We start from the raw sequence: 26,663 nt of genomic DNA on the forward strand, positions 1-26,663 counted from the left end.
AACAAAATAAAGATGCAGAATGAAAAGAAGAAAAATGGAGTAGGAGAAGAAAATAGAGAAGAAAATGAAGAAGAAGAAGAAGAAGAAGAAGAAGTATAAAGAGAAGGAGGAGTAGAAAATTTGTAGCACACAGCAGTAATATTTATGCCCCAATAAAGTGAAATAAATTGGAAAACGTTTGACTTGTTAAAGATTAGACAGAAAACTGGTCAGTAAGGCTAGCTAACAAGTGTTACCTTTCTAGTAAATTAACTACCCAGCACTAATATTAAGTATGTTAGCTTAAGATAAGATGCTAATCAGCTAATCAGATTAATTTTAACATTTAACATCCTGACACAAACTGTTTTAAACATTCTGTTCCTCATTCTCCTGTCAGACTAGCATGAGCTAAAGATAAATGAAGCTAAGGCAGCTTCTGCTAACTACTTAGCTTGACTAGGTAGCTAGCATGAGAATGTCAACATGACAGCTGTGTGAAGAACTGAGTGTTTTAGCATTTGTTAGACTTATACTGAATCACCTCGTGTTCTATTGAATTTGCAAACTGAAACTAGCTGTGTGAAAGTTTCACAAGATGTAAATCCAGTCAGAGTTCGTTTCCATGGCAACAATCACTGACTCCAGACCCCAGGCAACAAAAGGCAACGTTAAACGTTAATGCTAGCTGCAGGAACACACAAGTCAATGGAATTACCTCATGAAGATATCAATGTGTGTGTGCGTGTGTGCGTGTGCTTTCTTTTTCTTCACTTATTCAGTCTGTCCATTCTTCAGCCAGTTGTCTTACTTGGCAGAGAGGATGTGTATAATCTCTCTCTCTCAGACACACACACACACTGAAACTCGACTTCGATATCCAGTGGTGTTTGGGAGACCACCTGTCAGCTCTGGAAATGTCATTTACTCACACACACACACACACACACACACACACACACGAAAGAGCAGGTGGTGTGTATGTGTGTGTATGTGTGTGTATTCTCTCCCCCGAGAGCCTCATTAGTGAGGTGTTTATGAAGCAGAAGCATTCAGCACTCGCTGCGTAAGCCTAGCAGTGCGGCCATGGATTAACGACATCTCTCTCTCTCTCACACACACAACCAGACACACACTCGTAAGTTTGTTTTGTTTAGCCATAAATGTTTCTGTATTTTGGGTGTGTGTTTGTGTAGCCAGACACCACAAACTTTCCCAGAGACCTCTGTGAGCCACACACACACACATACACACACACACACTCTCTCTCTCTCTCTCTCTCTGCAAGATGAAAAGCAAACGGTGACTCTGTTTCTCCTTCATCCCTCACACACGATCAGTTCAAGATGTTTTAAGTTTCTATTCGCCAAGATTCCACAGTGTGTGTGTGTGTGTGAGAGAGAGTCAAAGTGAAATATTCCTGTTCAAACACAGTCGAGGTCTCAGTGTTGTCTTTCACACACTCACAAACCAATCGCTACACACACAGCTGTCTGAGTCCATCTGTCCACATACACACACACACACTCAGTGAGAAGTTTATATGAGCAGCAAGTGCAGGACAGAGAAAATGAAGAAAAAGAGTGAAAGAAATAAAGAGTGAGAGACAGCAGAGAGAAAAGAGAGAGATAGACAGAGGGACACACAGACAGATAGATAGACAGAAGAGAGAGAGAGACACACAGGCAGACAGACAGACAGACAGTGAGAGAAAGAGACAGACAGAAAGAAGAGTGAAAGTACAATTAGGGTTAAAGGTTAAAGGTTATTTATTCGGCTATATCCTGAATGCAATGTGCACAGGCGTGTGTGCGTGTGTGTGTGTGTGTGTGTGTGTGTGTGTGTGGTGAAAGATCAAGATTAAAGTTAGGATTAAAGTTAGGAAAAGTATTACAGTCTGATATTAGAGTTTAGATTAAGTTTGGGATTTGGATTAAGATTTCTGACGTCATTCTCGATGTAGTAAGTACAGGAACGTGTGTAGGGAAAAAGTCAGGGTTACAACTAGAATCTAGATTTGGATTAGTGTTAGCGATAGGATTAGGGTTGGGATTAGGGTTGGAATTAAGATTAAAATAAAGGATGGAATTAGTGTTAACCTAATCCATGTTAGAGTCTGTATTTGGAATAGAGTTAGAATTAAGGTTGGGATTATGTTTAAGGTTATGGTTAAAATTAAGCTCAGATCCCTCTTTGGGTTTGTCCCAAATGCACTGAATACAAGAGAAAGAGAGAGAGAGTGAGAGAGAGAGAGAGAGAGAGAGAGAGTGAGAGAGCGTGTGTCTGTGAGTGTAGTGAAAGTGTCAGGATTAGGATTAGGATTACAGGTGAGATTGGTATTATAGTCTAGACAGTGATTGCAGTTAGGAATAAGGCTAATGTAAGGATTGGGATTCAGATTAGGGTTAAATATTCTTTTCTGGATTTGCCCCAGGGGTGTTTACAGTATAATGGTTGTAGTAGGATTAGTATCTGGATTAGGAGTTATGATTAAAAGTGGGATTAACATTAATGCTAGTATTAGAGTTAAAGGTCACTTTCACATTTCGTATTTTTTCCTAAACCCAGTAAGTTTAGAAGTATGTGTGAACTTGGAGGGTTAGAGATAAATGTAGGATTAGAATCTGTGTTTAAAATTAGAATTAAGAGCGAGATTGGGATTAGGATTAGATTTAGGAATAGAACTAGGATTAGAGCTAGAATTAGGGTTTGACGTTAGGGTTGGGTCTTTTGGTGTTCACCCTAAAATACAGTTAAAAGAGGAATGTGTGCATGTATGTAAAGGTTAGGCTTAAACTAGATTAACATTGGGATTGGAATTAAAGTTAGTGGTTGTCATTTTCAGATTCATGATTAGTATTAATACTAATCAGCATTAGTATTAGAATCAGGATTATTCTGTGATTGTGATTGTGATTAGGGACAAAGTTAGGGGTAGGTAACTTTTCTGGCTTTACCCCAAATGCTGAGTATTTGTTGTATTGTATAGTAGCTTAAGACTAAAGTTAGAATTAGGCCTAAAATCTGGATTAAGTTTAAGGTTAGGATTAAATATTTCTTTTTGACTTCTTCCTAAATGCAGTAGGTGCAGGAGTGTGTGATTAATGATAAGCAGCACACACACATTCTTATTGTGATGTTGTGACAGGGTTAATTAAACACAGCGCACCTGGACACTAACTGAGTGTGTGACACATTTAATGAGGCGGAATTATGGCAATTAATCACAATTAATTAACGACACACAAGTGTGTGATTAATGCTGCTGTTTTTGACAACATTAATTGTTTTGGCTTTATTCTCCTGCTGAGCGATTCAGAGAGTGAGACAAACTTAACACCAGCACAGAGAGACAAAGAGAGCAGGACACACACACACACACACACACAACACATCACACACACACTACACATCACACACACACTACACATCACACACACCACACTCCTGCTCGTGAGTGCCTTTCAGGATATTGCCTATCATTTCACAAAGAGGAATTTAAATCAAAGACATGAGGCAGCATGCCAACACACACATGCACGCACACACACACACACACACAGAAACACTAATTTTCAAGGAAAACCCCTGCATCATGTTTTATAGCACAACAAAACCCAAACACACTTAAAGTAATTTTCAAAATTGCTTTAGATGCTTGTTACTGTCGCATGACACACTTACATGCACAGAAACACAAACACACACATGCGCACACACACACACACACATACAAACACACACACACACACAGTAGGAGTGTATTGATGTGAATGAAGTCATTAAGACATAAATTATTCACGGCTCATTTGGCTCCTGTGGGCCACCGTACTTTACACACATAGTTACCATGACAGCAGGAAGGGACAGAGAAAGGAATGAGACACACACATACACACACACACACACACACACACACAGACATACATACATACACACACACCAGCACGCTCAGTTTACTAACAAAGATAAACGCACATTTACACACTTTTTAACGGCACTGTCTGGCTCTGCATCTGGCTTTCTCTCTCGCCGTGTCTCTCTTTCTGTCTCAATATTAAATATTTTCATTCATGAGATTCCGAGTTTGACTCCTGGTGATGCCACAGCTATCCTTCTCCCAGAATATGCTGGGAGGGACGGCCTTCCTTTTCTACAATTGAAGAGTCACAGGCCAATCATGGGCCTCAATTAGCTCACGGCTACTTTCACACTAGTTGTTTTTCTTTTACTCAAAACACTGCTCCAGGATTATTTTTTTCCCCATCACAGCAAAGCCATTCTAACAGCTGAAAAAAGTTTTCAGAAAAGCACTAAGTGACCAATCAGGTCACAACTTCACAACTCAGGGGCCAAGCATGAAAGCAAGGATAGAGCGCTGGTAGAAAAATTATTGTTGGTGATTTGCAAATATAAGGAGATTTTACGACATGTCAAATAGATATATTTTAATGCAGAGCTTTCTCTTCGCAGTAGTTAGGCTAAAAATATAATCTAGTCTTTGTTGTTAACATAGGCTAGCTACTCAGGCACAAGCAGTAACAGTACTGTCATAGTTACAATGTGTGTATCGTGTGAGGGGCTTTTTTCATAATACACAAAAGGCGCTACAGTTACTGATGTTTCTGTAAAAATGATGCAGCTTCATGTGACTTCAGGAGCGACAATTTTTAAAAATGCTGTGAGTTTGTGAAGTTTACATTTTTCGTGATGTTTGTGACGTTTACGCTACTTTTTCAACTCGCTGAGCTATTTTATCGAGCAAGTAGTGAAGTAGTGTTGTTAACTCAGGAATAAAACACAACACTTTGTGCTTTAATAGGAAAATAATCAGTGACTTTTCAGTGTAGTGCAGCTGTTACCACCCTGAAGTTGATTCATTTCCAAAAACAGCATGTTCCAATGTGTTTATTCCTCTTATATGAACAGTTTGTCCATGCTAAGAATTGTTTATTTGATCAAATTTGTATCTGCTTACAGTCACGTTTAATGATGTAGAACATCCAGGAAACAAGTTTGCTCCTCTCTTCTCTTTGTTGATCTTAGTAAGACAAAAAACACAGCTTGTCATGTTACCGAGAAACCGCAAGTGTTGGAAAAGTTAAAGATACAACAAAGCACTGACATCGGAGACTCCTTCCATAACTGATCACCATCTCAACAATTACACACATTTTTTTTTACCTGCTTATGTGGAGCGTCTAATATACAAATTGGAATTACATATAAATTGGAACATTTAAACATCCGTATCTCCTGTTTGAACAGACAACAAAACACACACTTTCGCTTACTACAACTCTGTGTTGTTTACTCCCCTGCCCCCCGTTTGATTGACAGCCTGTGAATAGCTAAGAGCCTCCTACTGTTTTGAAACACCACAAACGTTCAGAAGTTTGTTTCACGTCGTTCCCAGAAACACTGTGAGCAATTATAAACCAGGACTTAACGTTCTTAATCACAGATTAGTAGCTGTCATACTACAAAGCAGGCGAGAATTCACAACAACCAACTTGGGAGGAAAAAACAATTTTTTAGTTGTTGTGGTTTTATTAGCTTGACTGTATGTAATATCATTTTGCAGAAGCATAAAAAAACATTGTGAAAAAATGTTTATTGAAACACACACACATACTTGCACACACACACACACACACACACACACACACACACACAAAGATACAGAACATTCACAGATGGAATTCAGTCAGATCTCACTGTATGTCTCAATGTATCAACGTCATAACTGAATAAACTCCTTGTGTGCAATTCACACACGCACACACACACATGCACACACACACATGCATGCATGCAGACGAGCCGCAGGCGACACACAGTGGTCAGTGTGTATGGTGAGGCCCCTAAACACAAAGGAGCGGCTGGAGTCTTTGTGTATCTGTCAACCACTGTCTGAGCACATTAATACATTCATAACACACACACACACACACACACACACACACACACAGGGCTCATCCACATTCTGTAAAAATGAATACTTGCTTAAACACGCAAAGCCAAAAAGGAGGCCAGTGTGTGTGTGTGTGTGTGTGTGTGTGTGTGTGTGTGTGTGTGTGTTTGTGTGTGCTTCTGAGAGGTCACTTTTCTTTAATGTGAGAACTGAGAACTGAGCAACTCTAATGCATAAGACAAAAACATGCTGTCTCTCTCTAACCCTCTGTCCATCTATGCCTCACTCTACCCAACTTTCTGTCTCTCTCTCTCTCTCTCCATCCCTCTGTCCATCTGTCCATTTATCTGTCTCTCTCTCTACATCTCTGTCCATCTCTCGCTATGTGTCTGCAAAGCTATCTGTCTCTCTCTCTATCTCTATCTATCGTCCATTTGTCTTTCCCTTAGTCTATCTTTCTGTTTCTCTTTCCATCTTTCAGTCTCTCTCACTATCCCTCTGTCCAACTGTCTCACTTTCTATTCATCTGTCCAGATATCTGCTCTCTCGATACATCTATCCACCTGACTCTTTATCCCACTGTCCAGCTATCTGTCTCTCTCTCTATTCCTCTGTCCCTCTCTCATATTCTGTTCCCTCTGTTAGTGTGTGTCTCTCTATCAATCTTTCTGTCTCTCTCACTATCTCTCTGTCCATCTTTCTCACTGTCTATTCCTCTGTTTAGCTGTCTCTAATTCTATCCCTCTCCAGCTGTCTCACTCTCTGTCAATCTGTTTCTCTACCTGTCTCTCTCAATCCTTCTGTCCATCTTTCTCTACCTCGGTCTATCTCTATACCCCTCTGTCCATCTATCTTTCTCTACCCCTCTTTCCATCTGTCTATCTCTCTGTCCAGCTATCTGTCTTGCTTTCTATTTGTCTGTCTCACTTTCTATCTCTCTGTTCTTCTATGCCTCACTCTATCCAGCTGTCTCTCTCACTTATCCATCTGTCCCTCTGTCACCAACCTGTCTATCCCACCTGAGGTCTACAAACATCTACTCCTGCCATCCTGAGATGTCTCTGTTTCTGTCTGTCTGATTTGCTCTAATTCTCACTGTCTGTCACTTTCTCTAGCTATCTTTTTCTCTTATGTCTCTCTGTTCTCTTACTTTCTCTTCTCTCTCTTTCTCTATCTGTATCTGTCACTTTCTGTGTATCTTTCTCACTCTCACTCTTCTAAAAGTAGCCTCCAGTCAACAGTTAGCCTTTTAGGAAGAACATGTTACAGCTTGAGCGTGTGCGTGTGTGTGTGTGTGCGTGTGTGTAAGACTGAAAGCCTTTTAATAAGCATAGCCCGAGGCATATCTACCATTCAGAATCTCTCTCTCTCCCTCTCTCCCTCTCTTTCGCTCTCTCTCTCTCTCTCTCTCTCTCTCTCTCACACACACACACACACACACACACACACACACACACACACACACTACGAGCATCTATAACCTCACTAAGCTAATCGAAGCCTGAGGGTCTTTGGCGCTTTCTTTTATTCAATTATTCTTTGTGTGGGTCTGCATTCTGTGTATGATGCTGTGTGTGTGTGTGTGTGTGTGTGTGTGTTGAAAGTCCCAGCCGGACATTTCCAGAAAGCCACACACACACATACACACACACACACACACACACACACACACACACCCTCGGCGTCCTTCATAGCTGGTGTGTTGCTCATTTTCCGTTTCAGTCGAACAGACACTAAAATAAACGGCCCACTGTCCATCAAATGCTTGTATTTACATAATCACGCCCACCAGGTCCTGCCCACCTGGCCTCTGTTTACACACACAACATTTCAAAAGCAAATGATCAGAAGATAAGACACATTTACACACATACACATACAAAAGACTTTTCTTAAACATCTCCTTTCAGTACACACAGACGCACACTTCCAGAGCCCATTACTGCATATCTGTCATCTGTGTACTTGAGAGACACTGACAGAAATGTAGAAGTAACCAACACATGACTCACACACTTTCATTGCATGAATGGCTAAAAAACAAATAGCACAGGCTAGCCCACAGATTAGCACTACAAAACAGCCTGAAACACAAACTAGCATAAGAGAATACAGGCTAAAACATAAACTTGCATTGGAGGAAAAAAGCTAAAGCACACATTAGCATTAAAGAAAACAGGCTAAAACACACAGTAGCATTAGAGAAAATAGGCTAAAACACACATTAGCATTAAAGAAGACAGGATACCCATAAACTAGCATTATAGTTAACGGGCTAAAACACACACTAGCATGAGAGAAAACAGTCTAAAACACACGTAAACGTTATAGAAAACAGGCTAACATATGACAGCATTGATGCATGATTCTATTTTTTGCTGAATGTGGCTCATCTGCAAATAGTTTGAAAACTACTGAAAATTTTAAGAGTATTTGTACTTGTGTATTTTAAATTTAGTAAAGAACTTCAACATTTACCAGATTATTTTACATGAATATTTGAGCATATTCAATTGTCCATGGAGGACTACTAGTTAGGCCAATAATAAATATAATTACTTTGATAATGGTGGATGGATTTCCACCACTGTAACCAAAATGTAAAAAATCATGGACCCTACACTGAGGACTATGGACTGCTGCCCCCCCTTCACCTCCCCCAAAAGATGCCAGTAGGTTTATTGGCTATGTTAATCTGCTCCTAGGTGTGAATCAGCGTGTGTGTGCATGGAGCCCTGAGATGCACTGCTGTCCCATCCGAGGTGTATTCCAATCTTTCCCTAGCATTTCCGTGATAGGCTCCAGATCTACCCTGACCAGGATTAAGCTTATTAAGTTAAGTTACTCAAGATGAACGAATGAATGTTTTCCCAATGGACACTTGAAGGTCACACTGGACTGGAATATGAAACATTGTTGGGGGCACAATGGCTTAGTGGTTAGAGCTGTTGACTCGCACCTCCAGGGTTGCGGGTTCGAATGCTGCCTCTGCCCTGCATGCTCGGAGTTTGCATGTTCTCCCCATGCTTCGGGGGTTTCCTCCAGGAAACCCACTGAGCTACTTGAGTTTCCTCCCCCAGTCCGAATACATGCATTCTAGGCTGAATGGCATTTCCAAATTGTCCGTAGTGTGTGTGACTGTGCCCTGCCATGGATTGGCACCCTGTCCAGGGTGTCCCCTGCCTTGTGCCCCGAGCTCCCTGGGATAGACTCCAGGCTCCCTGTGACCCTGTGCAGGATAATCGGTATGGAAAATGGATGGATGGATGAAATATTGTAACATTGTTACCCATCACGTTGAGTGAGAGAGCGTGATGTCATGTACATGCCTATACACATCATAGGTAAATACCTTAAAGGCACAGCTAATACTCTATTAAAGCATTCCTGGGTTTATTGTCTTTCTCACACTCACATACATCCCAGAGGCAGTGAGATCCATCACAACCTTGTATAAACCTGTAATCAAGGAATCTGTTTACATTACCCCTTAAGCTAATGCTACATGCACACACACACACAGGGTGGTCTCTTTGTATCACACATATCCTGTGTATTACTGATGACACTGTGATAGCGGAATAGGGGAAGTGGGAAGTGTGTGTGTACATGTGTAGGTGGGTGTGGGGTTGCACAAATACACCCTCACCTGCCTTGTGTCATCACACTCAGTGAACACATACACCTCACAGTCTCACACACAGTTCACTTTATTACCAGCCTTAAGGAAGCTTCCTTATTAATGTGAGCAGGGAGATGGGCTGGTCCAAGAAGTAGAGTTTGTGTGTGTGTGTGTGTGTGTGTGTGTGTGGTCTGAGAGTTTATGATCTTCCCGTAACTGCACATCTGGTTTATCAACCCTCCATTTATCACAGATTACATGGAGACAGAGAAAGAGAAACAGAGAGAGAGATCAACACTAAAGACTGCACCTGCTCCTATGATGTATAGCCCTGCCCACTGCGAGGTCACACACTAATTCACTAATTTACACTTTGAAAGTGCTCATGATGCATGCTTTCTCTTGTAACCGTAGCAATGATGCTTTCTGGTTTCTGTGGCGTTGGTAAGGTGAAACTAAAGAGCATGAAGAAGCCCGCTCGGTTGCTAGGATACAGCTGTCCACGGAAACGGGACTCATTACCCATCACACACACACACACACATACACACACACACACACACACTCACACACAGGTGTGTTTTCCCTCACCGTTGTAGTTGGAGCCTTGCCGGGGCTGGAGACACTCTGTCTGGATGTGTGTGTATATGTGTGTGCGTGTGTGTGTGTGTGTGTGTGTGTGAGTGTGCGTGTGCGTGTACAGGTCTCATTCCTTTTGCTCTTTCATCTCTCTCCCTGTCTCTTTCAAGCTTCCTTTCCATCGTTCTCGATTTTGATCTGAACACTATTAATGCTAATGTGTGTGTGTGTGTGTGTGAATGCGTGCGTGTGTTCGTTGGACTGCACTCAAGCTGAAGGTATGTGGAACAGCCTACAGGAATAGGTCTTTATAATTTAATTTCCTTAAAATTTTTGACCTGAATATTTTGTATAATTTAAACAAGGAACACAAAACACCCGTTCATATCTGCCGTAACACACGCATCATATCTGCAATGAAGCACTTCCTGTATGGAGTTACACACACACACACACACACACACACACGTTGTGTCTGTAGCAGCTCATATTTCCTATCTACCACATGCAACACACTTCTTCTCTGCTGTAACACACATTTCCTGTCTGTAGTGACACATACTTCCTATCTGCCGTAACACACACTTCCTATCTGCAGTGACAAATATTTTCCTGTTTGTCCTGATATCCACTTCCTGTCTACAAAAACTCTTTATACACATACAAACGTTTACGTTCCAGCCTTTGTATTTGGCATCATACTTTAATGATGGTTACAGTTTATACCTTTATCAATTAATTAAGCAACAGTAATATTTGCTTGCATAGCTAAAGTTAGCTGATTGGTTAAATGTTAAATGTCTGTGTTTATTTTGCTCGGGAAAATCATAAATCACAAAACTCCATTCAGGTGGTGTATCTGCCTATGAAAATGTGCTTTGTTCCCTGCTTTTTTGCAAAAATAATCATGATTATCATTTAAGCCATTATCCTACAGCATTAATATTAATAAAAAAGCTGGACAGGCCGATCAGTACCTGATTTGGTGTTAGAACGAGTATCAGTAGAGGCGACAGTGGCATGGTGGCCATAACCTTCCCCATTAAACTTCACTTCACTTTTCACTTTGTCCCTTATCCCCACCTCATCTCCTGGGGACCTTCATAGATGAGCTGGATATCCTCCTGAGACTCTTCCAGTCAATGAGACTCCACTAGCTTTCCTTGGAGACCTTAATATCCAATTAGGCCTGCTTCAATGCCTTTACCTCCCCTGACTTTTGTCAAGTTCTAAGCCCCACTTTAAACCAATACAGTAAGTATAATAATAAGCTGTTTCATGTGTTTTTAGACACTATTCAAATCTTCTAGGAACATCCTTACCCTGTACATACCCTTGTTAAAAACCAGTCCCCATTAATATGCATGAATATATTTCCAAATATCTACATATAGGTATATACGTATTTTTGCCATGTTTAGTAGCTAGTTGGCTAGTTAACAGCTAGTAAACTAGTTTGCAGAAGTGGGAGTCTAGTTTTGCATTATCGTATTCTCAAAACTTATTACTAAACCTCTGCTCAGGACTCCTGTGTGGCGCACCTTCGAGTTTGAATCCCAAAGATGCCACAGCCTTCCATAGCCAAGAAAGCAAAACCGGCTGTGTTCTCTGGGTGGGAGGGATGGCATACACTCCAAACCAGCACTCTCCAGAGAGCCTGCCCTTGTGGCTGTCATCGATCCTGATCTTTCCTGACCCCTTGGCAGTCTTTGACCCAGTTAACAACCACAGTATCCTCATGTCCTTCCTCATCCTTGGAATGACTGGCTCAGCATGGCAGTGATTTGCGTCTTACCTGAAGGGGCGCTCATATCAGGTGACATGGAGAGAATCCACGACTGCTTCCTACAGACTCTCCACTGGCGTCTGTAAAGGCTCAGTACTCAGTCCTCTTCGCTCTACCCCTTGTACTTATTCATGCGGTGATGCAATATCCCCACACAGCTTCTACCAGAGTTATGCTGATGACATTTAACTGATCCTTTCCTTCTCACCAACAGGTTGTTAATTATATCTTGGCTTGTTCGGCAGGCACCTCATCATAAGTCACAGCTCATCATCTAAAGCTGAAGACTACATTGCTAGAAATCCACACTCCATGGTTTGGGCATCTTCTTCAAGACGTTTTGATCACTCTATTAGAAACTGCATGAAACCTCAGTACAATGTTGAAGGATTTCTATGTTTGGTCATATTTTAGACCTTTCTTGGATATGTACCCTTTTCCCTCAGGTGCTTGTTACGTCTGTCTTTATATTGAGACTTGATTACTACAACTCGCTCCTGGCTGGTCTATCTGGACATGCCATTATGTCCTTGCAACTGATCCAGAATGCAGCAGCCTATGTCACTCCACTACTGTGTTCCCTTCAGTGACTTCCAGTAGAACTAAAAAAACTAACAAACTTACAAAGCCAGAAATGGACCAGCCACTCTTACATTCAAGATGCAATGTTTAGATCACAGCACTCAAGCCTTTCGAGCCACAAATAAGGATCAACTCAACCTGCCTTTTTTTTGGTGCCCAAATGGGGAACTTCCCTTGGCAGCCCCAACAGCCAGGCCCCTGGCTATCTTCAAGCATCTCTCTCTTTTTTAATAGTCTATTGTCCAATCCCACCTGTTTCAGCAGTCATTTCTCTTTCTACCATCTGTAATATTTTCTAATGGACTTAGTTGGGTAAATTTCCCAAAATATAATCAAATAAAAGGCAGGTTCTGAAGATGAATGAATTAATGAATGATCCTGATTGGTGTCCATTGTAGTGTAAACCTTTACCACATTAGTTACAACTTAGTTGGTTCAGCTCCTTGATATCTGAATCAACACCTACTAAAAAAATGTAAAAGTATAATTTACCCATCTTTTTGTGGCGTATACCAACCATCGTTGAGATCCACTACAAGTCACCAGAACAACTTAAATTCTCCTACAAGAGGGAAGATATTCCCTCAGTTGGTGTTTTGGTGATGGTGGTGGACAGTGCTGTCTAACAAGTCATTCCAAAATTTAACATCGGGTTGAAATCTGACGAGTGTGAAGTAGGGCTGTAGGAGATGTCTTGAGATGGTTTCTATTGTACTGACATAGACTTGTCTCTGTCTTGGGCATTGGTCTTGGGCAATACAATCTTGCTCTCGACTGACAGTTTCGAAAAATAACGTTTGTGTTGTCTTTTCTTTTTGAATGCACGAAGTTTGACATGAAGGAATTCCTTCTTCTGCACTCAGAAATGAAGGTAGCAAACTGTACTTTCCCTTGTCACTGGTGTGGTATCATCAAGCGTACATACATATTTTGTACCTTCGGTATGTATCTTCCAGGTGGAAGATCTTCCAGGTCTTGAGGACCACTGACATGCCCTTAAAGCTTTACTCTAAATGTGAAATAAAGGTACACCACATGCACCTTCCCAAGTAAAAAACACATACTAAGAGTACAAAAGATGTACCCTTGGAAAAGTACACTTTGGTACCTTTACTTCTGGGAGTGTAGAAAACAGTCAAATCATTGGTGCAAATGTACCCATTTTGTTGAAGTATAGGCTTGTCCTTGAAAAGAATTTGATGATTTTCTATCTCCTCATTCATTTGGAATCATTCTTGAATTTGTTTCAACTCAGTCTTGACCTGACCTCAGCTGGTCCTTGGACTTGACAATGGTGGTCTTGACTACTGCCCTAGTGTAAAGGCTGTAGTATGAGATTAACATCATTTTCATCCTTGTCAGACCTTTCAGTCAGCCCTCAGTGCCCAGTGGCTGGGGGTGGTGTCATCTTGGAAGAGAGAAACATTTCATCATTGGATGATCAGGTGTTCAATCAGAAGAACTTTGTACTGGGTTATAGTGATGCTTCCGTCTAAAGGGACACACGGAGCCAAACCACGTCAGAAAAATAAATACCGCCCCCACAACATAACAGAACCACAGAGTTATACTTGATTTTGTCACCTGTTTGTGCATCTACTGGGTTCACAACAAGTTTTGAAACATTTATATCCGTAGAAGTATCGGTATTGATATTGGTACAAGATTAATTACATGCTTTCTGGTATTAGTATAAGTACCAGTAGGAGTGTTAGTATCAATAGACATGTTGTTAATAGAACAACTATCAGTATCGGTATCTATTTACAAGTATTTACATCACATTATTTACACAAGTATTACATCGCCTCATTTACACACACACATACACACACACACACACACAGCTTCAGTGAGGACACACACTTAGCTTCAGTCTCCTATAATGATGTCACTTCCTGCTCTTGTCTCCTTTTCTGTTTTGAGAATGTCTGCAGCTCCAAAACCTCTCTGAGCTCCACTTCTGAATTCCTCACAATGACCTTCTGATCTTCAAAGAGGATTTACATGCACACGCGCACACGTACACACACACGCACACACACACATCTGACAACTAGCAGCCTTTCTACTACAGGTCAAATAGTAACTATGGCAACAGGCTATAAACACTGTCTTCATTAAAATCTGATTATGAAGGAAATTAGAAAACACACACACACACACACTCCTCATAATGCATCAGGCAGCACTTCTCTCCTCTCTCTTTAATTCCAGACCTTTTCCCACCAACTCGTGTGAACAGACAGGGCTTAGACGAGTGTGTGTGTGTGTGTGTGTGTGTGTGTGTATGTGTGAGTGTGTCTTGTGAGCCGACACGACTGAGGTTAAGCGTCCACTCTGCAGACAAAAGCCGGACCCTCTCCAGCCCCGTGACCTAGGAAACGCTGGGCTCAGTAAGCACACACACGCGCGCACACACACACACACACACACATGCACAGACTGAGGTAAACAGTTCAGCTTGTTGAGCATTTGTTGTGAGGATTAAATGAAAGTGAGATTGTCTCTCTGAGCAGAGTTCACACAAATACACACACACACACACACACACACATAGATACACACACCCCAAACCCATCTCCTCCAGTCCCCTTAACTGTAAGTGTAATGTGTAGCAAGAAATTGTGTAGAAAAATAGATGCAGTGTAGCAAAAAGTTGTTTACGGGATGTTACGGATGTTATGTAGTTTGGTGTTGTGTAGGCTAATACTGTGTACTTGAATGTTGTGTACTTGACTGTTGTGTAGTAGTGTCGTGGAAAAAGATGTGTTCTCAAATGTTTTTTCTAACTCTATGTTGTGTAGTTTGATGTTGTGTAGCTGGACAGTATGTACAAAGATAGATGCAGTGTACCTAGATGTTGTGTAACAGGATGTTGTGTAGCTGGGTAGTGTGTAAAAGGATGTTTAGATTGTTGTGTGGCTGGATACTGTGAGGCTGGGTTTAGGATGTTGTATAGCAGGACGTGAGTAAGGATACTGTGTAGATGGATAGTGTGTAGGATGCATGTGGTTGCATGTTGTTTAGCAGGATAATGTGTAGTTGGATATAGTTTAGCAGGACATTGTGTAGTTGGATGTTGTTTAGCAGGATGTTATGTAATGCGTGTTGTATAGCTGGATGTATTTTAGCAGTACGTAGTTTAGCAGGATGTAGTGTAGCAGGATGTTGTGTAACACGTGTAGTTGGATGTAGTGTAGGAGGATGTTGTGTAGCCATATGTAGTGTAGCAGGATGTTGTGTAACACTAGCAAGTGGCAGGTCATTTGTGTTAATTGTAGTTTGTGGACGTAAGAGTTTGAATCAGTCTGTCTATCTCTCTCTCTCGCTCTTTCTCTCTCCATTTTTCTGTCTCTCTCTCTTCCATTCACAAACCACTGTTGGATTTTAAACAATTCTTTAACCAGAATCTATTCACACACATTCTCTGTCTCTCTTCGCCACTATTTCTGTCGCCTCTCACTTTCTCTCTGTCTAAACACACAACTCTGTTCCTTTCTGTGTGTGTGTGTGTGTGTGTGTGTGTGTGTGTGTGGTTATCCCAGCGTTATTCAGACGTTTAACATCTGACTCCACACACAAAAGGCAGAAATAGTTTAGCTGCTACTGTGGCAGCGGCTCATGTGTGTGTAACCATAACTCATATCCACACACACACACACACACACACACACACAGACATACAGCAGAAGCCCGGGTCACTGCATGATAAACAAAAAAGCGGACTGGAATTTCTAGAACATTCCCCAAACACACACACACACACACACAGATATTATTATCAGTGCCGATGAGACAGAGGGGGCAAGAATGACTGTAAAGAAGAAAGAGAGAGAAAGGGAGAGGGACAGAGGGTAAAAGAGAGACAGAAAAGGCAGAGATAAAGACAGAAAAAGAGAGACAGAGAGAGACAGAAAGAATGAGAGAGACAAAAGAAGAGAGACAAACAGGGTCAGACAAAGAGAAGCAGAAAGAAATAGAGAGAGAGAGAGAGAGAGAGAGACAAAGAGAGACAAAGAGAAAAAAGAAATAGAAAGAAAGACAGAGAAAGAGAGAGACAGACAGAAAAGGAGAGACACAGAGAGAGAAATAACATTAGTGGAAAAGAGACAGACGGTTGGAGAGATGAAAGGCTAGAATAAATTAGACATACACACACACACACACACACACACACACAGAGCGTCATCAATAGACTGAGAACTACCACACACACACATACGCACACACCTGATGCCTGCCTGTTGGAATTGAGGTGAAGAACTGAGGGGACACACACACACACACACACACACACACACACACACACGATATCTGAGACAGAAAATCCAAAGATATTTTTGGAACAGGCCACACACACTCATACACACACACACACACACACATTTTCTCCATCAGCCTCCCACAACTTTTCTGAGCTGTTTTCATTGCTAAAGCTTTTAAGACTCTCTGTCTGTCTCTCTGTCTGCTTATTTTGTCTCTCTCTTTCTGTAGCAGATGTTTAAGCGTGTCTCTCTCTTTAACTCAATTATCTCAACCACTTAAACTGCTGAGGTCTAAAAATCCATAACTCAATTATGCACACACACACACACACACATTGAACGTCTCACTCTGCAATGTGCACAACGACTCTTTGTGAGTTTGTGCTCATTTTAAAGTAACAAAATCGAATTCCTCAATATTAACCACCAAAATGAACATAGGATACACAATATACAACTATGCGCTCTCTCTCTCTCTCTCTCTCACACACACACACACACACACACACACACACACACACCAGTATAGGCAAAGTACAAACTTACCATTCAAAAGTACAACAACACAACTTGGATAAGAACAAATAGGAAACAAACGGTAAGATGGATTATTTGTGTGTATATGTGTGTGTGTGTGTGTGTGTGTGTGTGTGTGTGTGTGTGTGCCACTCACAGTCTGTTGAGTTTGGTTGTCGTGACGAAGAGCAGCTCTGGAAAAACCTGCAGACTGTTTCTGTTCAGGCGCCTGAAACATATACACACACGCGCACACACACACACACACACTTCAAAATTAGTGTTACACACACATATATACATTAATGTTACACACACACACACACACATGTAGACAATTTAAAGATATACACACTAAACATTGTGATAAGGGAACCGAGTGGTAAAACTAATTTAAATATGCAAATGAGCAACTTAATTATAGATACATCATTTTTACTTATAATTTAGCAGTTAATTCAACCTGATATAATTTATTAAACACAATAAAATTGATGTGCAATATTAATTTTATTGTGTTTAATAATAAATAATGTGCAATATTAAACACAACAAAATATAAAACATAATAATTCCAGAAAACATACATAAAACCTAAAACAAATAACATGGGATAGGTGATAGCTGACAGCTCAGACTGACAGCACAATAAGCCAATCAGAGACAAGATACAAATAAACAGTTTCACGATTCTCTGCCAAACGCTGAGAGACTCGATTTGGTGACTACCAATGGGAGTGAAGAATGTTGGTATTGTGAATAATCACTGCTGGTGTGAACATAGGGTAAGGGTCAAGGAGAAGTGGACAGGTGACAGGGGAAGGGGACAGGTAACAGGGGAAGGTGATATGGTCGAGGAGAAAAGAACATAGGTTAGAAGAGAACAGGTGACAGGGGAATAGGCTCAAAGAGAAAATAACAGGGGACATGGGAAGGGGACAGGTGACAGGGGAAGGAGATAGGGTCAAGGAGAAGCGAACATAGGTTAAAGGTCAAGGAGAAGTGGACAGGTGATGGGGAAGTTGATAGGGTCAAGGAGAAGGGAACAGGTGACAATGGAAGAGGACAGCATCAAGGAGAAAAGAACAGGTGACATAGAAAGAGGATACAGTCAAGGAGAAGGGGACAGGTGACATTGGTAGGGGGCAGGGTCAAGGAGAAGGGGACAGGTGACATGAGTAGGGGGCAGGGTCAAGGAGAAGGGGACAGGTGACATTGGAAAAGAGATAGAGTCAAGAAGAAGGGGACAGGTGACACAGGAAGAGGATAGGGTCAATGAGAAGAGAATATGGGAAGGGGATAGGGTCAAGAAGAAGAAGGAGACAGGTGACATGGGAAGGGGACAAGAGACATAGGAAGGGGAAAAAATCAAGGAGAAGGGGACAGGGTCAAGGAGAAGGGGACAGGTCACACTGGAAGGGGATAGGGTCAAGGAGAAGAGAACAGATGACATGGGAAGGGGATAAGGTCAAGGAGAAGGGGACAGGTTACAGAGGAGACAGGTAGTTTATAGGGTAAAGGGCACCAGAGGAAGCAGAGAAGGAGTCAAGGAGAAGGGAAGCAGTATTAGTGAGGGAGAAATGAGATGGGATCAAGGAAAAAGGGATAGGAAGCAAGTGAAGGAGGGTTTGAGGAGAAGGGTTAAGTAAAAGGGAAATAGAGCTAAATGATAGCAGATAGGGACAGACACAAGGGAAGAGAGGATGGGTCAAGGGGAAGGGGAAGAGAATAGGCACCAGGAAAAGAGAATAGGCAACAGGAGAAAGGAAAAGGTGAAAGGAAACGAAAATAAGCAACAGGAAATGGGAATAAGCAGCAGGAGAAGGGACTAAGTAAAAGGAGAATGGAATAGGGAACAGGAGAAAGCAACAGGTGGCAGGGAAAAGGAATAGGCAACAGGAAATTGGAATAGGCAACAAATGAAGGCAATAGGCAATAAGAGAAAGGAATAGTTGACAGGAAAAGGTAACAGGCAACAGGAAAAGGAAGGTGACAGGAGAAGAGAATGGGGTTGAGGAAAAGGGAGCAGTGGACAGGGATGGGAACAGGCTGCAGGGGAAGGGGACAGGTGAAAAGAGATGGGGATGGTAAGAGGGCAAAGGGGATAGAGGTCAAAAAAGAAGGGCACAGCCAACAGGCAAAAAAGAATAATGTTTGTGAAGAAGGGAGTACATGACAGTGAAGGGATGGGGAAACAGACCATAGGGCAATGGAAGAGCAAAGGAAACGAGGGGTGAAAACACAGGCAAAAGAAAAAGGGATGTAGAAGAAAGGGAACAGGTTCTGAGGAAAAGGGAATAGGGGACAGGGAAACGAGGTTAGGGGACAAAAGCACTGAGATAGAATCGTGTTTGAGTGTAAAAAAAAGTGCTGGAAGGAGAAAGAGGCACACAAACCCAACCACTCAGAGCTGGCAACACTGTGTGTGTGTGCATGTGTGTGTGTGTGTGTGTGTGTGTGTCTGGCTGACAGTCCCAGTGTGAGGGGCATCTAGCAAACACACACAGACAAAGAGCAGCCCGGAAAAACAGATGTGGGAAAAACAAACAGAGCTCCTCACAGAACCCTCACTCTCTCCCTGTCTGTCTCTCTCCCTGTCTGTCTCTCTCTCTCTCAATGTCTAACTCCACATCTCCATTTTTCTTTCTGTCTGTATGTCTCTTTTTTCTTTTTCAGCCTCTCTACTTCACTCTTTTTCTCTGTCTCTGCTCTATTTTTCTTTTTTCTCTCTCTCTCTCTTTCTGCTTCCTTACATTTCTCCATCTTTCTTTTTCCTATCTGTCTCTCGCTTGGTCTGTCTCATTCTAGCTCTCTGAATTTTCTTCTTTCTACATGTCTGTCTCTCTGCATGTCTTGTGTTCCTTATGTTTCTCTAATTCCATATCCCCAGTTTTTTCTTCTTCTCTGTCTATCTGTCTCTCTCTCTGTCAGTCAATGTGTGTGTTTTTGTTCTGTCTCACTCCATGTTTCCCTTCCTGGGTCTCCCACTGTCTATCTCTCTTTGTCTCATTCTTTGCCTATGTCTATTTTTCCCGTCTCTCTGTCTCTATCTTTCTGTATCTCACTCCATATCTAAGTATCTGTCTGTCTCTTTCTGTCTGTCTCTCTGTCTTACTCCAGCTCTCAATTTTTCTGTCTTTTCCATGTTCAATCTGTCCCTGTCTCGCTCTCTCTCTCCTTCCTTTCACATGCTAATAAGCATCACAATATTTGTGACCTGTACATATAGCACATAAATAATATACTAATATATGCGCATACTAATCAGCGCATACTAATGAGCAGTGATGTCACTGCAGTGGATGAATGAGTGAAAGTTTAAGAAGTTCGACAGACGCTGAGTAGAGTGTGTGTGTGTGTGTGTGTGAGTGCTTCGAACTCAAAGGCATGGTAGCTACTAACACACACACACACAAGGATGACATCATGGTTTAGCTGCTGGTTGACGTCATGCTGTGTGAATAATTGATGAGCGATAAAATAGTAACGAGGCGAAAAACGCCTGAAAGGCCCTCAGGATTCACTCGCGCACACACATACACACACACGCACACACACACACCTGAGTTATGCTGTAACTCTATAAGTCTGAAAGTCTGAGGCACACACATGAACAGAGCTGTCAATCAAAATAATAAAACCGCAATGACCCTTAACCACACTGTGTGTGTGTGTGTGTGTGTGTGTGTGTGTGTATGTGTGTGTGTAAAGGAAGTGTTCCATTTCTGAGGGAAAATTCAGGATGGAAAGTTCTGGAAAAGAAAGAAAGAAAGAAAGAGGGAAAGAAACACAGAGAGACAAACAGAGATAGAGAGAGACAGAAACAAAGAGAGAGGAAGAAAGCAAGAGACAGAAACAAGCGAGACATGAGACACAGAGGGACAAACAGGCAGCTAGAGATACAAAAACATAAAGAGAGCTGTGGAAGAGTGGGAGAGACAAACAGACAGACAAACAGACAGACAGACAGAAAGAGAAAAAGAGAGAGTGTAACAGGCAGAAATAAAGAGAGAGAAAGAAAGCGAGAGACAGAAAAAAGAGAGACAAGAGAGGCATAGCGAGACAGGCAGGCAGAGAGCGAGAGGTACAAAAATGGAATGAGATACAGAAAGGGATGTGGAAGAGTGGGACAGATAGACAGACAGACAGACAGACAGACAGATAGATAGATAGATAGATAGATAGAGAGAGAGAGAGAGACAGAAAGCCACTAGAGCTGTAATACCTGAACGCATTGCTCATGGCCAGCTATCCGTGACAAAGTGTATGTGTGTGGGTGTATGTGTGTGTGTGTATAAATATGGAACAGAGACTCCACTTTTCCTCACCATAGGGGGTTGTCACACCCCATACCTAAACCCTAAACGTTCCCCATCCACACACACACACACACACACACACACACACACACACACACCTCTGAAGGGCCGCTATATTGTGTGTGTGTGTGTGTTTAATCCTCTGAGTTATGCGGTGGCTTTTCTTACTGCACAGTGGGAGCGATCACACACACACGCTGACTTTAGCTACGCTACACACACCACTCTCGCCTTAATGCTACAATCATGACCATAAATCACCACGCTAACTCTGCTATCACTGCTAACACTACGCTTATCATCAGAGAGATAGCGCTAACTACGACTGTTAAAGCTACACTTATCCATAGAGAGATAACGCTAATGCTATTCACATAGTCAGAGATAGCATTACTGTTGATAAGGCTAAGTTACAGTAAGCACTACGGTTGCTAATTGTGCACTTACTTTAGCAGCGTTTTTTTGCAGTGTAGATTTAAATGTAAGCACTGATGAAGACAAAAAGTTGTACAATTAGTTGTACGATTAGCCTTGGCCCATTAGCACAACATAACAGATAAGAGCTGAAGCCAGCCAAATGTCCTGATATATCACGATAAAAAAAAACAAACTAGCTTTTATAACATTAATTAGCAATTAGCACATTTTGTAGGCTTACAAGTTTTTACTTCCTTGGAACTGAACGATTTAAAAAAAACCCCACAATTCGCTATTATTTTATTTAGCTTATTATAATTAACTAACTTTCTAGTCTTCCACAGGTTAGTCTAGTCTTCTGCTGTTGTGGCCCACCCACCTCAACATTTGACATTTTTCACATTCTGAGATGCTTTTCTGCTCACCACGGTTGTAAAGAGTGGTTATTTGAGCCATTGTAGCAGCTCGAACCAGTCTGGCCATCCTCCTGTTTCCGCCAGCAGAATCGCCGCTCAGTGGATGTTGTTTGTTTTTCGCACCATTCTGCATAAAGTCTAAAGACTGTTGTGTACTTGAAAATACTTAAAAAGTACTCTGAAATACTTCACCTAGCCTGTCTGGCACCTGCAACCATGAGATTTTTTCTGATATTTGACACATTTTATGGTACTTTACACACACACACAGTGTGATACTCATGCACACATTATAACACTCCACTTTCTGATCTACAGGAACTTATACAGGAATTTAAATAAATTATATAAACCAAAGAAAGCATATAGTTCAGAATAATGTATTTCAGTTACAAGCATGACGAATGAGCAAGACGAACTTTAACACCAAGGCTTTTCTACTCAACCAGACCAGCACAAACCAGCTTGGACCAGCATGAAATTCTTTTAAGCTGAATGGAGCTATTTTTTGCTCTGTCTTTCTGAACTAAATTAATGTCGGGCTTTGGTCTACTCTCCTGCTTTATTTCAAGTCTCTCTTCAGTAAAAGGATTTGAGGATTTCCGGAAAATCAGCTCAACGTTATTCGTGCCTATTATGTCTGAAAAAAGAAGTTAATCCACTGGATCTATTTTAAAGCAACTATTTTAAAATTACATTTAGTCACGATTAAAGGAATATTAAGATATTTCGGATTCAAACTGCAACATCCTTAAACTTTACTTATTTATAATTTTTAAAAATATTTTTAACAATTTAGTTAAAGTGAATAAAATCCCAGTTATAACTTTGTAGTTGCAGTGCCGTGTGAACTGGATGAAGGCTAGTGCGTCAGTTTGAGATAGCACGCTCCAAAGACAATCGCCTAATTGTCTAAATAAACGTGAAACACTCCTGGAATATTTGTGTTGGAAAGGAATAAAATGAAAAACAAGTTTATCCCGTTAATTGATTTCACAACATTTGTGCACCTGATGTGAACACATCTTCCTTTGTTTCTTTCTGGGACATTGTTCAGATATTTTCGTTGACAAACTTCATTAATGCTCCCGGGTTCAAGCCTGAGCTCGGGTTACAGTCTGTGTGAAGTTTTGCATGTTCTCCCTGCTGCTGCCCTGCATGGAATTATATCTATAAATAATGTCAAATAGAATCTAATGACAATTTTATTAAAATGGGTTCTATTAGTGGAAAGTTCTGAAATGGAAACAAAAAAAACACCTTTGGCTCCTATAAACACCCGACATACTATTGTACACATTTAAATTGTTTTTTAATTAGTCTGTAAAATAAATTTATACTGAGGAAATCTGTGTTTTTTAAAATCCATCAGCTCTGTGGATATTTTTGCTGAATGTGTTTGCTAATAAACTTTACTGATTATATATTATAATGGTGTATACACAGCTGTTATTTTCACTGTAAGAAGCGAAGAGCGCTATCAAGAGAACAGCTCAGTCATGGATTAAGTGGAAAACGAAAATGACAAGATAATAAAACAGAATTTTATCAATTTAACACAGCGGCTCGACCTTTTCATATGATATGTGCCAGTCAAAAGTTTCCAAAAAGCCTATATTTTAGAATATTTAATACTCTACATTGTGAAAATATTACCAAGAAATACATATAGACTATATGGTAAATATATGGACATCCCGCACTGCACCACGCTCCGGGTACAAGGAAGGCATGCATCCAGACTGTTCTGGCACCTAGGTAGTGGAACGAACTTCATCTAGATGTCCAAACAGCTGAGTCACTCGCAGTCTTCAAACGACGTCTAAAGACTTACCTCTTCCTAAAGTACTTAAATTAGCACTTAAAAAAAAAACTTTGTATTGTCTGAGTGCTTGTTACTATATTACCTCCCCAACAGAGTTTTGGACTGATGGTATTCTTAGTTTGTGACCTAGTGAACCAGTATCAGAATGTATTTATTGATAGAGACTTCAAAGCACTTTTGTAAGTCACTCTGGATAAGGACATCTGCCGAATGCCATAAATGAATGAATGCATGTAATGCATGAATGCATCTCACTCAAATGTGTGTGTTGAACATCCCAATTTAGACTTATACTCCCTTTGCTGTTATAATAAGCTCCACTCTTCTGGGAAGGCTTGCCACTAGATTTTGGAGTGTGGCTGTGGGGATTTGTGTTCATTCAGCTACAAAAGCGTTAGTGAGATCAGGCACTGATGTTGAGTGAAGAGGTCTGGGGTGCAGTCGGCGTTCCAGTTCATCCCAAAGGTGTTCAGAGGGGCTGAGGTCAGGGCTCTGTGCAGGACACTCGAGGTCTTCCAAATCCAAACTTCTCAAACCATGTCTTCATGGAGCTCGCTTTGTGCACAGGGGCATTGTCATTCTGGAACAGGTTTGGGCCTTTTAGTTCCAGTGAAGGGAAATTATAAAGCTGCAGCATACAAAGGTATTCTATATAATTGTGTGCTTCCAACTTCGTTGTAACAGTTTGGAGAATAATCACATGGGGGTGTGAGTCAGGTGTCCACATACTTTTGGTCATATAGTGTAAGTAAATCAGGTTAAAATGGAACTTTAGGCACTACAAGGATAAGTTTCACAGTCAATACCAGCGCTGTCAGCAGAAAAGCTTTCAGTCTATCAACACTGACATTGTGAGCTCGAATCCTGACAATGCCGGGAGTCAAAAGAGGGTAATTGGCTGTGTTCTGTAGGTGGGAGGGGCATACTCTGTCTCCCCTGTCAATCAGAGCGAAACTAACCAATCGTAGGTGTCTGTGAGCTCATGTATGCAGAAGACGGCGAATAGCACTTTTCTCGGAACTTGTTACACCGCTCTGTGATGCAGCAGTTTAAAAAAGATGCAGTTGGCTGGTTTGATGTGTCTCAGAGGAAGCATGTGATAGCCTTCACCCTCCCCAGTTGGTATTGTTGTATGATAAAAAAAAAATTAAATACTAGTGCTGTCTATGAGTGTTGTATCTATACGTTTAAGAGCTTCATACTTTGAGTTCACCTGCCTTTAATAAAACACTCATTTGCAGTCGCATTTGTGTTAATAAATTCCACACTGACTTAGTTTTTGTTATTTAATTACTGTTCTGCATCACTGTTTGTTCTGCAGCAATAATAGCAATTAAACTGTAATAAAACATAATTAAGTCCAGTGGTTCAAAAACATTTGACATGCAGTATGTGTGTATTGTGTCTTATTTGCTTTTAATTTGTATTTTTACAAGCAGGTGGTGTAATTTAGCAAAAGGAGCTCTGCCAAGAGAAGCGCACTGACAAACGCACTGCTCTAGAATAATTACAGGATGAGTGATGAGTAATAAAGCCACATGGCTACAAAAAATTTAAGTGCTGTATTTGTTCCAAAGACGCTTTTAGGAAAGCCACACTTCCCATGAAGTGCTGACGCAATCGGCTGTGTGCCGAACTGAGCGAGAGATCTGTCTGTATATCTACCTATTTATGTATCTGTCTGTCTGCATTTAATATAGTAAATATAAACTAGCATCACATACCACATCCGAATTAACGCACTCAAAGATAAGCCATCCCTCTGTGTGTGTGTGTGTGTGTGTGTGTGTGTGTGCGTGTGCGTGTATACGCGAAGGAATGTGCAGGGGGGAGTTACCCAGCGGGGAAACAGGGGGAGTAAAAGCTTTAAGAGCGTAATTCCAGTTTCCACTGTCACTCTCTAAACGAGCTGCTGTGTGTGTGTGTGTGTGTGTGTGTGCGCGTGTGAGTGTTCCCTAGGGCTGACTTGGCTGTCAGACAACAATGTCTCTCCATCAAATTCTCCCGACCACAACACACACTAACCCATATTACGCTCAAACCCACAACACACCGCGAATGGGTGAGAGCAAACACACACACACACACACACAGAGAGAGAAAGAGAGAGAGAGAAATGTACTGAATAGATCACACACAGGTCTATGGGTGACAGACAGGGCATTCATATTTGGAAGTTCAACCTGTGTGTGTGTGTGTGTGTGTGTGTGTGTGTGCGCGTGTGTGTGTGTGAGACTCACAGTCTCTCCAGCTCCTTCAAGTCCTGAAATGCTCCTCGTTCAATTACACTGATCCTGTTCTCCATCAGGTGTCTGAGAAACACGTACACATACTGTGAGTCCACATATAATAACAGCACATACAATAACACACAAATAATTTATTATTTACTTGCTTAGTAATTTGTTATTAACTATAAAGCGCTAAGCCTAATTCTAAC

At 41.3% G+C, this 26,663-nt stretch overlaps 1 protein-coding gene across 3 annotated transcripts in view; it reads right to left on the reverse strand.

Annotated features, from left to right (window-relative positions):
• The window catches only part of slit2 (slit homolog 2 (Drosophila)), a 63,336-nt gene that overhangs the window by 30,778 nt on the left and 5,895 nt on the right, over positions 1–26,663 (reverse strand). For all 3 annotated transcript variants that reach the window (XM_026943150.3, XM_026943149.3, XM_026943147.3), the window contains exons 3-4: positions 26,464–26,535; positions 17,404–17,475 (exon numbers count right to left, since the gene is read on the reverse strand). In XM_026943150.3, the coding sequence (XP_026798951.3) occupies positions 17,404–17,475; positions 26,464–26,535 (144 nt within the window). The remainder of the gene's footprint in view (positions 1–17,403; positions 17,476–26,463; positions 26,536–26,663) is intronic.

The sequence above is a fragment of the Pangasianodon hypophthalmus genome, chromosome 28 (genome assembly GCF_027358585.1).
Source record: "Pangasianodon hypophthalmus isolate fPanHyp1 chromosome 28, fPanHyp1.pri, whole genome shotgun sequence".
NCBI lineage: Eukaryota > Metazoa > Chordata > Actinopteri > Siluriformes > Pangasiidae > Pangasianodon > Pangasianodon hypophthalmus.